The sequence below is a fragment of the Rhinopithecus roxellana genome, chromosome 12 (assembly GCF_007565055.1).
Source record: "Rhinopithecus roxellana isolate Shanxi Qingling chromosome 12, ASM756505v1, whole genome shotgun sequence".
Classification (NCBI taxonomy): domain Eukaryota; kingdom Metazoa; phylum Chordata; class Mammalia; order Primates; family Cercopithecidae; genus Rhinopithecus; species Rhinopithecus roxellana.
The window spans coordinates 131,759,261-131,775,900 of NC_044560.1; the positions used below are offsets into that span (position 1 = coordinate 131,759,261).

General features: G+C 50.2%; 1 protein-coding gene across 1 annotated transcript in view; it reads right to left on the minus strand.

Moving 5' to 3' along the window:
* SPTBN4 (spectrin beta, non-erythrocytic 4) overlaps positions 1 to 15,652 on the minus strand; it is a 119,288-nt gene extending 103,636 nt beyond the window's left edge. The window contains exons 1-2 of the mRNA XM_010380845.2: positions 15,348 to 15,652; positions 8,926 to 9,112 (exon numbers count right to left, since the gene is read on the minus strand). Of these exons, the coding sequence (XP_010379147.2) occupies positions 8,926 to 9,097 (172 nt within the window). The 5' untranslated portion in view covers positions 9,098 to 9,112; positions 15,348 to 15,652. The remainder of the gene's footprint in view (positions 1 to 8,925; positions 9,113 to 15,347) is intronic.
* Between the last annotated feature and the right edge of the window lie 988 nt (positions 15,653 to 16,640).

Genomic DNA, 16,640 nt, shown 5'->3' on the forward strand with positions numbered 1-16,640 from the left:
ACTTTGGGCGGCCAAGGCAGGAGGACTGCTTGAGCCCAGGAGTTGGAGACCAGCCTGAGCAACATAGCGAGACTTCGTCTCAATTAACAACAACAAATACATATACATATAAAACAAAATACATACCCTTACTCTGTGATTGGACATCTTCACTCTTGGGTGGGTGTAAACCACCAGAAACAAGCGCTTATGCCCACCAAAAATGGGTACTAGAAACTTGAGAACACCACCATTTATTTTATGTATTTATTTATTTAAGACAGAGTCTCACTCTGTCATCCAGGCTAGAGTCCAGTGGCACTATCTTGGCTCCCTGCAACCTCCGCCTCCTGGGTCAAAGCACTTCTCCTGCCTCAGCGTCTTGAGTCGCTGGGATTACAGGCATGCACCACCATACCCAGCACATTTTTTTTGTATTTTTAGTAGAGATAGGTTCTCACTGTATTGCTCAGGATGGTCTTGAACTCCTGGCCTCAAGTCATCCGCCCGCCTTGGCCCCCCAAAGTGCTAGGATTACGGGCGTGAGCCACCATGTCTGGCCCAACACCACCATTTATAGTAGCCCCAAACTAGCAGCAATCCAAATGCTCATGGACAGGTGAATCCATAAACAAACTGTGGTACATTCACACCGTGGCACACTATACAGCAAGGAGAAGGACCAACCCACAATCACAGGGAGACATGGATGCATCTCCCACAGGCATAATGTTGAGTGAATAAAGCCAGACACAAAACAGCACACAATGCATTATTTGATTTACATAAAGTTAAAACACCAGCAAAATGAAGCTGAGCTGTTAGAAGTTAAAAGAGTATGCCCTTGGACTATAGTGATAGGGAGGTGGCATGAGGATGCTTTTCTGGGTCTGTCATATGTCACATTCTGTTTGTTTTTTAAAGATGGTATCTCATTCTGTTGCCCAGGCTGGAGGGCAGTGGCACCTTCTTAGGTCACTGCAGCCTGGAACTCCTGGGCTCAAGCAATCTTCTCACCTCAGTCTTTTGGGTAGCTAGGACTACAGGCTCATGCCACCACACCCAGCTAATTTTTTTTTTTTTTTGAGACGGAGTCTCCCTCTCCCACCTGGGCTGGAGTGCGGTGGCTTGATCTCTGCTCACTGCAAGCTCCACCTCTCAGGTTCATGCCATTCTCTTGCCTTAGCCTCCCGTGTAGCTGGGACTACAAGCACCCACCACCACACCCGGCTAATTTTTTGTATTTTTAATAGAGACAGGGTTTCACCGTGTTAGCCAGGATGGTCTCGATCTCCTGACCTCATGATCCACCCACCTCAGCCTCCTAAAGTTCTGGGATTACAGGCGTGAGCCACTGCACTTAGCCCCGCCTAGATAATTTAAAAATTTTTTTTTTTTTTTTTTTTTTTTTTTTTTTTTAGATATGGGGTCTCTCTATGTTGCCCAGACTGGTCTTGAACTCCTGGTCTCAAGTGATCATCGTGCCTTGGTGTCCCAACGCACTTGGATTACAGGCATGAGTCCCCACACCCCGTTGTATATTCTGTTTTTTAACATGGGCGCTGGTTACAAGAGAGTACTCATTTGTGGGCCGGGCGCGGGGGCTCACGCCTGTAATCCCAGCACTTTGGGAGGCCAAGACGGGCGGATCACAAGGTCAGGAGATCGAGACCATGGTGAAACCCCGTCTCTACTAAAAATACAAAAAATTAGCCTGGCGCAGTGGCGGGCGCCTGTAGTCCCAGCTACTCGGGAGGCTGAGGCAGGAGAATGGCGTGAACCCGGGAGGCAGAGCTTGCAGTGAGCCGAGATTGCGCCACTGCACTCCAGCCTGGGCGACAGAGCGAGACTCCGTCTCAAAAAAAAAAAAAAAAAAAAAGAGAGACTACTCATTTGTGGAAATACTGGCATGATTTTTCTGCCATTCTGTGTGCATGAACTACTTTAATAATAAAAAGTTAAAAATATATATATGATATATGCTTACTCATTAGCAATGCACATTTTGCAAAATTATCCTCATGCAAAGAAAAAGATCCACATTAAAAACTATCTGAATGAGGTCAGAAGCAGTGGCTTCCCAACACTTTGGGAGGTCAAGGTAGGAGGAGTGCTTGGGCCCAGGAGTTCAAGACCAGCCTGGGCAACAGAGCAAGACTCCATCTTTATTTAAAAAACAAAACAAAATAATGTCAGTGGTTGCCCACAGGGAAGAAGAAATTGATTTGAGATTTGGAAATAAAAGAGAATTGGAGAGAAGCCTCACACAGGTCAGTGACAGTAGTGAGCCACAAACTGTGGAGGGTGAGTAGAGAACACACTGAATGTGGGATCCAAACAATTTTCCTTAATTTCGAAAAAATTGACAGAGACAGGGTCTCACCATGTTGCTCACTCCTGGGCTCAAGTGATGCTCCCATCTCAGCCTCAGTGCTAGGATTACAGGCGACCTGGGAGGTCGAGGCTGCAGTGAGCCGTGATCGCACCACTGCACTCCAGCCTGGGTGACAGAGCGAGACTCTGCCTCAAAATAAAAGAGGGAGAAAAACCATGAGAGAGCTGGGCAAAGGGATGCAAAAGAAATGCAGCATAGTGGTCCACATCATATTTGCACTTTGAGCGGCCAGGTGGTTTCAGCAGGAGAGCAGCATCATGAAGTTACCATTAAGCTGAATGTTACTAGTTTGGGGTCTCGAGTTCCTCTACAAATGTGTTTTACTTGTAGAGCTATATGTGAACCCTAAGCATGGGAGATTTAAGCAGAGTTGTGCATTTGCGAGCATTTATGAAAATTGCACAGGCCGGACGTGGCTCACGCCTATAATCCCAGCACTTTGAGAGGCCAAGGCAGGTGGACCACTTGAGGTCAGGAGTTCAAGACCAGCCTGGCCAACATGGTGAAACCCATCTCTACTAAAAATACAAAATATTAGCCGGGCGTGGTGGCATGCACCTGTAATGCCAGCTACTCAGGAGGCAGAGGAAGGAGAACAGCTTGAACCCAGGAGGCAGAGGTTGTAGTGAGCCAAGATCGTGCCACTGCACTCCAGCCTGGGCAACAGAGCGAGACTCTGTCTCAAAAAAAAAGAGTGGCCGGGTGCGGTGGCTCACGCCTGTAATCCCAGCACTTTGGGAGGCCGAGGCGGGCCGATCACGAGGTAAGGAGATCGAGACCATCCTGGCTAACACTGTGAAACCCCCTCTCTACTAAAAATATAAAAAATTAGCTGGGTGTGGTGGCGGGCGCCTGTAGTCCCAGCAACTCAGGAGGCTGAGGCAGGAGAATGGTGTGAACCTGGGAGGTGGAGCTTGCAGTGAGCCGAGATTGTGCCACTGCACTCCAGCCTGGGCGACAGAGCGAGACTCCGTCTGAAAAAAAAAAAAAAGAGAGAAAATAAAATACAGTTTCTTAAGGTGGGATCTCACTCTGTTACCCAAGCTGGAAGGTTGGAATGCAGTGGTGCCATCATAGATCACCGCCTTCAATTCCTGGGCTCAAGCGATCCTCCTGCCTCAGCCCCCAGAGTGATAGAGGCACATGCCAGTGTGGCCAGTTAATTTTTAAATTTTTGTACATACAGGATCTTTCTTTGTTGCCCAAGTTGGAGAGAATTTTTTTTTTTTTTTTTTTTTTTGAGGCGGAGTCTCGCTCTGTCGCCCGGACTGGAGTGCAGTGGCTGGATCTCAGCTCACTGCAAGCTCCGCCTCCTGGGTTTGCGCCATTCTCCCGCCTCAGCCTCCCGAGTAGCTGGGACTACAGGCGCCCGCCACCTCGCCAGGCTAGTTTTTTTGTATTTTTAGTAGAGACGGGGTTTCACTGTGTTAGCCAGGATGGTCTCGATCTCCTGACCTCGTGATCCGCCCGTCTCGGCCTCCCAAAGTGCTGGGATTACAGGCTTGAGCCACCACGCCCCGCCGAGAATTTTTTTTTTTTTTATCTCAAAGGGGATTTCTACATTTCCCTGGGCAAGATGCTCTCAGAAGCATAGTTCTAAGATTTGGAGAGTCCTTAATTCTCATCTTACCATATCCCACCTCTGCTTAAAAATCTTTCCATAGCTCCCTGGTACCCCGCAAGGCCCTTTAAGATCTGGCTTCTGCCAGGCTCAGTGGCTTATGCCTGTAATCCCAGCACTTTGGAAGGCTGAGGCGGGTGGGTCACCTGAAATCAGGAGTTCGAGACCAGCCTGGCCAACATGGTGAAATCCCCATCTCTACTAAAAATATAAAAATCAGCCGGGCAAGGTGACAGGTGCCTGTAATCCCAGCTATTTGGGAGGCTGAGACAGGAGAATTGCTTGAACCCAGGAGGCAGAGGTTGCAGTGAGCCGAGACTGTGGCATTGCACTCCAGCCTGGGCAACAAGAGCGAAACTCCGTCAAGAAAGAGGAAAGAAAAGAAAGAAAAAAAAGAAAGAAGGAAAGAAGGAAAAAGAAAGAAAGAAAGAGAGAGAGAGAGAGCGCGCGAGGGAGGGAGGGAAAAGAAAAGAAAAGAAAAGAAAAGAAAAGAAAAGAAAAGAAAAGAAAAGAAAAGAAAAGAAAAGAAAAGAAAAGAAAAGAAAGAAGGATCTGGCTTCCACTGGCTCCTCCCCCATCATCACTTACTCCTCACCTGTATCCTTCTCAGTTAAGCCACTCCCAACTTTTGGAGGCCTTGCATATGCAGTTCCCTCTACCTAGAACACTCTTCCACCCTTCACTCTGGTGTTCATGCCAATTCACCCTTTAGGCCTGAACTTAGGCCTCTCCTTCTCCAAGAAGTCCTCCTTGATTCTCCAGGCTGGATCAAGTACATCCTATGGGCTCCTGCAGTCCTTGGGCTTCCTCATCACAGCCTGATGCTTGTGCCTCTCTGTCAACAGCCCCGACCTCTCTGCCTGTGCCTCCCCTACCCTGTCTCTGACCCCTCTGAGTCAACACTGTCTAGCCGAATCTCTCTCTCCCACTGACCTATGAGCCCTATGGGGGCAGGACCCGGGCTGCCTCAGTCACCACTATTCCCCTCATGTTGTCCAGCATGGGCCAGGCACACAGCAGGCACTGAATTCATATTTTCTAGATAAAATAAATTCCAGTGGTTCACACCTGTAATCCCAACACTTTGGGAGGCCAAGGTGGGAGGATCGCTTGAGTCCAGGAATTCAAGATCAGCCTGGGCAACGTAGGGAGACCCTGTCTCTACAAAAAATTAAGAAGAAAATTATCCGGGCATGGTGGTGCATGCCTTAGTCCCAGCTACTTGGAAGGCTAAGGTGGGAGGATGGCTTGAGCCTAGGAGTTGGAGGTTGCAGTGAGCTATGATTGTATCACCACACTCCAGCCTGGGCAGCAGTCCAAATAATAGTAATAATAATAATAATAATAATAATAATAATAATAATAAATTCTACAACTGGGAGTGGTGGCACACATCTGTAATCCCAGCTACTCAGAAGGCTGAGTTGAGACCAGGAGTTTGAGACCTGTCTAGGCAACGTGGAGAGATCCCCTCCCCTCAAAACACAAACAAACTCACTTACACTAAATTAGTAAATTCTAGAATTCTAAGTTGATATGTTCCTACCTTTTTAAAGTTCTAAGACTCTAAAGGTATAACTATAAGTTTCCATGAGTGTATGTTTTCATCAGTCTAGGTTTCTAGATCAGACGAAGCTGGCAATCCATCAGCTGAATCTGGTTCATACTTTGTGGCACATACAGATTTCTCTCTCTCTCTCTCTCTCTCTCTCTCTCTATTTTTATTATTTTGTTGTTATTGTTTGTTTTTGAGATGGAGTTTTGCTCTTGTCGCCCAAGCTGGAATACAATGGCATGATCTTGGCTCACTGCAACCTCCGCCTCCCAGGTTCAAGCAATTCTCCTGCCTCAGCCTCCTGAGTAGCTGAGATTACAGGCACGCACCACCAGACCCAGCTATTTTTTGTATTTTTAATAGAGACAGGGTTTTGCCATGCTGGCCAGGCTGGTCTCAAACTCCCGACCTCCAGTGATCTGCCCACCTTGGCCTCCCAAAGTGCTGAGATTACAGGCGTGAACTACTGCGCCTGGCCAGGTTTCTTATTTTTTTGAGACAGGGTCTCACTCAGTTGCCTAAGGCTGGAGTGCAGTGGCTCAATCTTGTCTCACTGCAGCCTCCACTTCCCCGGGCTCAGGAGATTCTCCCACCTCATCCTCCCGAGTAGGTGGAACTACAGGCATGCGCCACCACACCTGGCTAATTCTTATATTTTTAGTTGAGGCGGGGTTTCACCATGTTGGCCAGGCTAGTCTCAAACTCCTGGGCTCGAGCAATCCGCCCGCCTCAGCCTCTCAAAGTGCTGGGACTACAGGTTGCTAGATCAGCCAGGTTTCTTGAGCCAGCGCGATGGCTCACGCCTGTAATTCTAGCACTTTGGGAGGCCGAGGCGGGTGGATCATTCGAGCCCAGGAGTTCAAGGCCAGCCTGGCCAACATGGTGAAACCCTGCCTCAACTAAAAATACAAAAATTAGCCAGGCGTGGTGGTGCGGGCCTGTAGTCCCAGCTACTCAGGAGGCTGAGGTGGGAGAACCGCGTGAACCTGGGAGGTGGAGGTTTCAGTGGGCTGATAATTGCGCCACTGCACTCCAGCCTGGGCAACAGAGTGAGACTCCAGCTCAAATAAATAAATAAATAAATAAATAAAAGTTCCAAAAATCTTAGTATCAGAGAGCCATCCTTTGATTACAAACTGCTGAGTTACTAAAGTTCTAAGATTTGGAGGGAACTGATTCTGATCTTTGGGTTTTAAGAATTCATGATTATGATCATCTATATTTTACGATTCTAGCACTCCGTGTTTCTAAGATGTTAAGGTCCCAAGGGTCAAAGGTGCTAGGGTGTCATGTTTTAAAGGCTTATGATTATGAAGTTCCATATCTCTGAGGCTCCTCAGGGTCTTTGCCAGTTTTATTTTTTTGTTTTTTTTTGGTTTTTTCTTTGAGACCAAGTCTCACTCTGTCGCCCAGGGCTGGAGTGCAGTGGCCGGATCTCAGCTCACTGCAAGCTCCGCCTCCTGGGTTTACGCCATTCTCCTGCCTCAGCCTCCCAAGTAGCTGGGACTACAGGCGCCAGCCACCTCGCCCGGCTAGTTTTTTTGTATTTTTTAGTGGAGACAGGGTTTCACCGTGTTAGCCAGGATGGTCTCGATCTCCTGACCTCGTGATCCGCCCGTTTTGACCTCCCAAAATGCTGGGATTACAGGCTTGAGCCACCGCACCTGGCCATTTGCCAGTTTTAATGCTGATGATTAAACACTTCTAAGGTTCCAAACCTCTGTGAATACTAAGTACTAAGGTTCGAGGGTCTACAATTCTAAAGGTCTAAAGTCTTTCTATAATTATAAAGTTCTCTGGTCTTTGCTAATATTGTTTTGATACATCAAAGTAGGGTGACTACTAGGCACTCTGGCTTACCCCTGTAATCAAAGCACTTTGGGAGGCCGAGGTGGGAGGACTGTGTGAGCCCAGGAGTTCCAGACCAGCCTGGACAACACAGCAAGACCCCATCTTACAAAAAAAATTTTTTTTTGTTTTGAGTTGGAGTTTCACTCTTGTCACTTAGGCTGGAGTGAAATGGTGTGATCTCAGCTCACTGAAACCTCCATCTCCCGGGTTCAAGTGATTCTCCTGCCTCCCACTTCCTGAGTAGCTGGGATTACAGGTGCCAGCCACCATGCCTGGCTAATTTTTGTATTTTTCACTAGAGACAAGATTTCACCATGTTGGCCAGGCTGGTCTTGAACTCCTGACCTCAAGTGATCCATCCGCCTCAGCCTCCCAAAGTGTTGGGATTACAGGCATGAGCCACCATGCTCGGCCAAAAAAAAAATTACTTTTAATTAGCCAGGCATTTTTATTTTTTTGAGACAGGTTCTTGCTTTATTGCTGGGGCTGGAGTGCAGTGGTGTGATCTTGGCTCACTGCAATCTCCAACTCACGGGCTCAGGCCATCCTCCCACCTCAGCCTCCCAAATAGCTGGGACCACAGATGCATGCCACCATGCCCGGCTAATTTTTTTTTATTTTATTTTAATTTTTAGTAGAGACAGGGTTTCATTATGTTGGCCAACCTGGTCTCCAACTCACACACTCAAGAGATCTGTCCACCTCAGCCTCCCAAAGTGCTGGGATTACAGGCATGAGCCACCACGTCCGGTCAAAGATCTTCATTTCGAGAGGTCTAAGAATCTCTTAGACATTTCAAGTTCCAAGGATCTGATGGCTCTGCATTTCGGGATTCTAAGGGAATATGCTTACAAAGTCCCACCATTCTGGGACTGTACATTTCTAAGGCTCTAAGGCTGCGCTGCTCCATACAGCAGTCACAAGCCACATGCGGTTATTTAAATTTAATTAAAACTGGGCGGGGTGCAGTGGCTCATGCCTGTAATCCCAGCACTTTGGGAGGCCAAAGCAAGTGGATCAGTTAAGGTCAGAAGTTCAAGACCAGCCTGGCAAACAGAGTGAAACTCCATCTCTACTAAAAATGCAAAAAAAAAGAAAAACAATTAGCCAGGTGTGGGGGCATGCATCTGTAGCCCCAGCTATTCAGGGGGCTGAGATAGGAGGATGGCTTGAGCCCGTGAGGAAGGGATTGCAGTGAACCAAGATCTCGCCACTGCACCCCAGCCGGGGCAACAGAATAAGACTCCATCTCAAAAAATATATATATAAATAAATTTAATTAAAACTAAATAAAATTTAAAACTCAGTCTGTCACATAGCACTGGCCACATTTCAAGCACTCAAAAGCCACATGGACTAGTGATTATTACATTGGACATCACGGATATAGACTATTTCCACCATCATGGAAAGTTCTATTGGACAGTGCTGGTCTCTCTTCCCACCCTCCCAACCACCAAGGTTCTCGGGTACCCTTCCCCCTTCCTCGTCCTCCTCATCCCACCCCAGCCCTCCTCCAGGTACCTGCCAAGGCCTTGATCCGGGAGCACTCAAAGAGCGAGGCCGCTGCGGTGGAGGCGGCTGGCTGCTCCCGCTCCCAGCCCCGATCCGGACTCTCCCAGCGGGTGGCAAGGTTGTTGTTGTTAGGGGCAGGCAGGCCCTCCATGTTGTCCACTTCCTCTGGTATCTGCGCCATCGGGGAAAGTGAGGCCTGGACATGGGGAGAGATACGTTAGGTCTAGGATCAAGTCCCATTTCTAACAGTGACTGGCTTTGAGTCCTGTCCCCTCTCTTGTCCTCAATTTCTCTGTCTTTAATGCGGACATAATAATAATGATAAGGCCTGGGCACAGCGGCTCATACCTGTAATCCCAGCACTTTGGGAGGCAGAGGCAGGAGAATCGTTTGAGCCCAGGGGTTGGAGACCAGCCTGGGCAACATAGCAAGATTTCACATCTATAAAAATAAAAATAAGCCGGGTGCAGTGGCTCAGGCCTATAATCCCAACACTTTGGGAGGCTGAGGAGGGCAGATAGCTTGAGCCCAGGAGTTCGAGACAAGCCTGGGCAACATGGTGAAACCTATCTCTACAAAAAATACAAAAATTGGCCAGGCACGGTGGCTCACGCCTATAATCCCAGCACTTCGGGAGGCCAAGGCAGGCGGATCACCTGAGATCGGGAGTTCGAGACCAGCCTGACCAACATGGAGAAACCCCGTCTCTAATAAAAATACACAATTTGCCCGGCGAGGTGGAGTATGCCTGTAATTCCAGCTACTTGGGAGGCTGAGGCAGGAGAATCGCTTGAATCCGGGAGGTGGAGGTTGCAGTAAGCCAAGATTGTGCCATTGCACTCCAGCCTGGGGCAACAAGAGCGAAACTCTGTTTAAAAAAAAAAAAAAGGCCGGGCGCGGTGGCTCAAGCCTGTAATCCCAGCACTTTGGGAGGCCGAGACGGGCGGATCACGAGGTCAGGAGATCGAGACCATCCTGGCGAACACGGTGAAACCCCGTCTCTACTAAAAAATATAAAAACTAGCCGGGCGAGGTGGCGGGCGCCTGTGGTCCCAGCTACTTGGGAGGCTGAGGCGGGAGAATGGCATAAACCCGGGAGGCGGAGCTTGCAGTGAGCTGAGATCCGGCCACTGCACTCCAGCCTGGGCGACAGAGCGAGACTCCACCTCAAAAAAAAAAAAAAAAAAAAAAAAAAAATTAGCCAGATATGGTGGCAACGTGCCTGTAATCCCAGCTACTCAGGAGGCTGAGGTGTGAGGATGGCTTGAGCCCAGGAAGTAGAGGTTGCAGTGAGCCAAGATAGCTCCCACTGCACTCCAGTCTGGACAGCAGAGCCAAAAATTGTCTTAAAAAAAAATTTAAAAATTAGCCAAATGTGGTGGCTGCCACCCATAGTCCCAGCTGTTTAGGAGGCTAAGGCAGGAGGATGGCTTGAGCCCAAGAAGTCAAGGCTACAGTGATCTATAATAGTGACACTGCACTCCAAACTGGGCAATATGGTGAGACCCTATTTCTAAATAACAATAATAATAATGTTTACCCTCACCACTTCACAGGATGTGGTAAAACACATGGCTTAGACCCTGGCACATATTAAGGGCTCAGCAAACTGTCACTGTTATTATTAGAACAATAGAGTTCTGTAATGCAGTAATAACAATAATGAACATATTGAACACTTGCCCTGTGGTCAGTACTTCATGTACATTCTCTTATTATTTCCACAAATTTAATTCCCTAACAGTTGGCTATTATTACACCTATATTACAGAGGAGGAAACTGAAGCACAGAGGAGTTGATCTATTTTTCCAAGGTTACACAGCTGGTAAGTAGCTAGAATTCAAACATAGGTGATAGGGCCAGGCACAGTGGCTCACACATATAATCCCAGCACTTTCTGAGATGGGTGGATCACTTGAGGTCAGGAGTTCAAGACCAGCCTGGCCAACATGGTGAAACCCTGTCTCTACTAAAAATACAAAAATTAGCTGGGCGTGGTGTCACGTACCTGTAATCCCACGTACTCAGGAGGCTGAGGCAGGAGAATCGCTTGAACCTGGGAGGTGGAGGCTGCAGTGAGTGGAGATCATGCCAATGCACTCCAGCCTGGGAGACAAAGCAAGACTCTGTCTCTAGAAAAAAAAAAAAAAAATAGGTGATAGAATGTTTGCATTAATGGGGCCAGGCACAGTGGCTCCTGCCTGTAATCCCAGCATTTTGGGAGGCCAAGGCAGGCGGATCACGAGGTCAGGAGTTCGAGACCAGCCTGGTCAACATGGTGGAATCCAATCTCTACTGAAAATACAAAAATTAGCTGGGCGTGGTGGTGGGCTACTGTAATCCCAGCTACTCAGGAGGCTGAGGCAGGAGAATCGTTTGAACCTGGGAGGCGGACGTAGAAATGAGCTGAGATCGGGCCGTTGTACTCCAGCCTAGGTGACAGGGAGAGACTCCATCTCAAAGAAAAAAAAAAAAAAAGAATGTTTGCATTAACGGCCCTAATTCTTCACCCTTGTAGCCACAGCCTTTGCCATATAACTCTTCAGTGTCCTCCTACTGCTAAGGTAGGATAGAGTGGCCGCATGCCCTACCCATTGACTCCAGCCCTGTTATTTGCTTTGGCCAGCGGAATTAGGTGAAAGTGCTGCTGTGCCAGTTCTGAGCCTAGGACTCGGGAGGGAGACTTTGCATGTTTCTGCTTGTGCTCTACTGTGCCTATAAGAAAAACACACCCGGGCCAGACCAGGTCCAAGGCCCTAGTCATTCTAGCCAAGGCCAGCTAAGGTTGCCAACACTACCCTCAACTCTGACCACAGCAGAGACCAGAAGAACGGCCACCTGATTCCAGCCTAAATTGCTGAGCTCAGACTCAATGGCTTAGTAAAGGTTCTGTGTTTTTTCGTTTGTTTGGTTGGTTGGTTGTTTTGTTTGTTTGTTTGAGACGGAGTCTCCTCTGTCGCCCAGGCTGGAGTGCAGTGGTGTGATCTCCGCTCACTGCAAGCTCTGCCTCCTGGGTTTACGCCATTCTCCTACCTCAGCCTGCCAAGTAGCTGGGACTATAGGCGCCCACCACCACACCCGGCTAATTTTTTGTATTTTTTAGTAGAGACGGGGTTTCACTGTGTCAGCCAGGATGGTCTCGATCTCCTGACCTCGTGATCCGCCTGCGTCGGCCTCCCAAAGTGCTGGGATTACAGGCATGAGCCACTGCGCCCAGCCGTTTTTTGATTTTTGAGACAGTCTCGCTCTGTTGCCCAGGCTGGAGTGCAATGGTGCAATCTTTGCTCACTTCAACCCCTGCCACCCAAGTTCAAGTGATTCTTGTGCCTCAGCCTCCAAAATAGCTGGGACTACAGGCACACAGCACCATGCCCAGCTAACTTGTACTTTTAGTAGAGACAAGTTTTCGCCATGTCAGCTAGGCTGGTCTCTGACTCTTGGCCTCAAGTGATTTGGCTGGGCGCAGTGGCTCACGTCTGTAATCCCAGCACTTTGGGAGCCGAGGTGGGAGAATTACCTGAGGTCAGGAGTTCCAGACCAGCCTGGCTAACATGGTGGAACCCTGTCTCTACTAAAACTACAAAAATTAGCCGAGCGTGGCGTCGTGCACCTGTAATCCCAGCTACTCAGGAGACTGAGACAGTAGAATTGCTTGAACCTGGGAGGCGGAGGTTGCAGTGAGCTGAGATGGCACCAGGGCACTCCAGCCTGGGCAACAGAGTGAGACTCCATCTCAGAAAAAATTAAATTAAATTAAATTAAATTAAAATTTAAAAATAGAAAACAAAAAAAAATTTTAAAAAAGAAGAAATTAGCCAGGCGTGGTGGCTCACACTTATAATCCCAGCACTTTGGGAGGCCGAGGTGGGTAAATCACCTGAGGTCGGGAGTTCCAGACTCTAACATGGTAAAACCCCGTCTCTAATAAAAATATAAAAATTAGCCGGGTATGGTGGTGCATGCCTGTAATCCCAGCTACTCGGGAGGCTGAGGCAGGATAATTGCTTGAATCTGGGAGGCAGAGGCTGCAGTGAGCCGAGATTGCGCCACTGCCCTCCAGCCTGGGCGACAAAGCGAGACTCCATCTCAAAAAAAAAAAAAAAAGAGAGAAGAAATGTAAAGGGTTGAATGACATTAGATGTATCTCCTCTACCTTCTGAGCCCCCAGGCCTGATTCTAAGACCAACAAAGGAGGAAGTTAGGAGATCAATGTCCTCAAAAGACCCAGACAATTGCCAACTCACTGAATTCTAGGAAGGTAGGGTCTGAGTCTTGGTCAGCAGAGTGAGTAGAGTGGAAATTGTCCCTTGGGGGACACACTGTAATCCCCCCCCTTTTTTTCTCCTGAGACAAGGTATTGCTCTATCACCCAGGCTAGAGTGCAGTGACAAAATCATAGCTCCCCGTAACCTCCAACTCCTGTGCTCAAGCGATCCTCCCACCTCAGCCTCCTGAGTAGCTGGGACTAGAAGTAAGCTCCACCATGACCAGGTAATTTTTGTATTTTTGGTAGAGATGGGGTCTCGCTATGTTGCTCAGGCTGGTCTTGAACATCTGGGCTCAAGCTATTTGCCCACTTCAACCTCCCAAAGTGCTGGGGTTACACGTGTGAGCCACTGTGCTCAGTCCCAAATCCATTTTTGTTCTTCCCTCCTTCCATGGAAAAGTGAAAGTGAGCACACAGCTACCTACCACCTGTGTGACTTTGGCTGAGATATTTCTACTCTTTGGGCCTTAGTTTGTTCATCTGCAAAATCGTGATGGCCCAACACAGTGGCTCACGCTTGCAATATCACCACTTTGGGAGGTCCAGGTAGGTGGATCGCTTGAGGCCAGGAATTCAAGACCAGCCTGGTCAGCGTGGTGAAACCTCGTCTTTACTAACAAAGTACAAAAATTATCCAGGCATGGTGGCACGTGTCTGTAGTCCCAGCTGCTCAGGAGGTTGAGACAGGAGAATCGCTTGATCCTGGGGGATGGAGGTTGCAGTGAGCCTGGATCGACCCACTGCACTCCAGACTGAATGAAAGAGTGAGACTCTGTCACACACACACAAAAGGGTAGGCCAGGAGGTGGCTCACGCCTATAATCCCAGCACTTTGGGAGGCCAAGGAGGTGAGTGGATCACCTGAGGTCAGGAGTTGGAGACCAGCCTTACCAACATAGTGAAACCCCATCTCTACTAAAAATTCAAAATTGCCGGGCGCGGTGGCTCAAGCCTGTAATCCCAGCACTTTGGGAGGCCGAGACGGGCGGATCACAAGGTCAGGAGATCGAGACCATCCTGGCTAACACAGTGAAACCCCGTCTCTACTAAAAAATGCAAAAAAACTAGCCAGGCGAGTTGGCGGGCGCCTGTAGTCCCAGCTACTCAGGAGGCTGAGGCAGGAGAATGGCATAAACCCGGGAGGCGGAGCTTGCAGTGAGCTGAGATCCGGCCACAGCACTCCAGCCTGGGCAACAGAGCGAGACTCCGTCTCAAAAAAAAAAAAAAAAAAAATTCAAAATTAGCCAGGCGTGGTGGCTCATGCCTGTAATCCCAGCTACTTGGGAGGCTGAGGCAGGAGAATTGCTTGAAGCCGGGAGGCAGAGGTTGCACTGAGCCGAGATTGTACCATTGCACTCCAACTTGGGTGACAAGAGCGAAACTCCGTCTCAAAAAAAAAAAAAGTAACGATAATCCTACCCGTTTCTTAGCGGTGTTTGAAGAAGTTAAGTTAATAATGCAGGGATCATGGTATCTGGTACACTGCAAGCCCTCGATATACGTTACTTGCTACATCTTTTCCTCACATATCTCAGCAAATCAATGTGCCTGTTGCGGAGTCAGACAGAAATGAGTTCAAGTTCCGCTTTATCCTTGCTGTTTATTTAATCGAGTATCTTTAACTTGGCCTTTCTGTGACTCAGTTTCCCTCCCTGTTAAACGGTGTTTACAACTGTTTTCTTCAGTGGAGAACACTTAAACATGGGGAGGCCGTTAGCACTCCTGTTAGCTCTCTGGCCAGGCCGAGGATCAGCTCTAGCCATAACGCGATTGAACGGGAAGGAAGGGAGAAGGTAATAGGGGAGCCGAGAAGGGGTGTCCTGCGAGCCGCCCCCCCACTCCCTCCTGCAAAAGCAGGCGGGGCGCTGGGCTGCGGTGGCATCAGAGGCTTTAACCCTTCCCAGGCCGCGCCTCTCTCCCTGCGGTTCAGACACCGCACCCAAGGAGGGGGCCTGGGAAGGACAAGGCCTGGGGGTAAGACCCACGCGTGGCGCGGAGGCTAGACCGGGTGAGGGGTTGGGGACTAGTCCTGCCCTCGACCCTTTGCCTCCCTCCAGCCGGGGAGACCAGGGGCTCCAGCTATGCCCCGTGCGCGCGGAGGAGGGATGCTCGCCAGGTGGGGACATGCTTGGGGGAGGGGCTGTCGGCCCCCTAGCCGCTCACCTGGGCCCGCGGCCTCCGGCGCCGCTGTCCCCACTGCTCACTGCGACCGACCGACCTCCCTGTCGGCGTCCGCTGCCCGGCCCGGCCCGGCCCGGCCCAGCCCGGCTCAGCTCGGCCCCGCGGGCTCACGGCTCAGCCAGATCCGCATGCGCCGCCGCGCCTCCCTTGCTCGCGCCGCCGCCGCGCTCCGCGCGCCCCCGGGGCCCCCTCCCGCCCGCGGTCCCCGCGCCCCGCCGCCCGAGGCCCACGCACAGTCACACCCGGCCGTGGCGTGGGGTGCACGGCTGCACTCGCGCGGGCACGGCGGCGTCACGCGCTGCACACTCCCACGGGGTTACGCCCGCCACGCTGCTATGCCATACTCGCGGGGGCCTCGACACACAAACTCATCCCCGCATCCATGCGCTCGCGCGCCGTCACTCCCTCCTGTGAGGTCCCACGGGGTCACACCCTCACGCCGTCACAGGCGGCGTCCACACTGGAACAGTGTCACCCAGCACCACACAAATCCAATAGGGTCACCACCGCCCACGCGGCGTCACACACAAACGCACCTGTCACACACAGTCGCACACTCCCCGGCAGTCACAAACAGTGTCATAGGCCCACACATCGCGCACAGCTTCACAGCCACAGTGTCACACACTCTGCACACTCGAACCTTCACAGCAGTCGCCCCGCACATGCTGCACCCCCTCACCTCGCACATCATAATCACAGGGGGTCACAAACAGCAGCACAACAGAGACACCCACAGTCACACACTCGAAAGGGGTCCCGGTGTCACACATCCTTACACGAGACATGTGGTGGCACACACTGTCACAGTCTAATAATCTCACGCTTCCATGTAGCACACCTCACACGTCCCACACCCTATCGTACAGGCTGACGCAGTGTCACCCACGGTGTCACCACAAGGTCACAAAAGAACAGAATCAATGCCTGGCACACGTGGTGTCACGCACGTGTAGTCACACTGTAACACGGGATCACACACGGAGGATGACACAAGGTGTCACCCACAGTCATGCTTGCCCTTCCGGTCACTGAGTCACACAGGGTCATATAAGTGCATAGATATGCTGTGACACAGTGTCTTAACACTCAAGTGCACACACACACTCTGTCCTCCCTCACTTTCTCTCCTTGCTGGTTCTGGGAGGCCCTGGGGCTTAGAGTGCGCCCCAGATCGCTCCAGGCGCTGCGAGAGGGGGCGTGAGCTACGAGAGGCCGTGGGCGTGGCTCGCCTGGCCCCGCCCCTCTCCGGGAGGTAGAGCGCGGAGGCAGGAC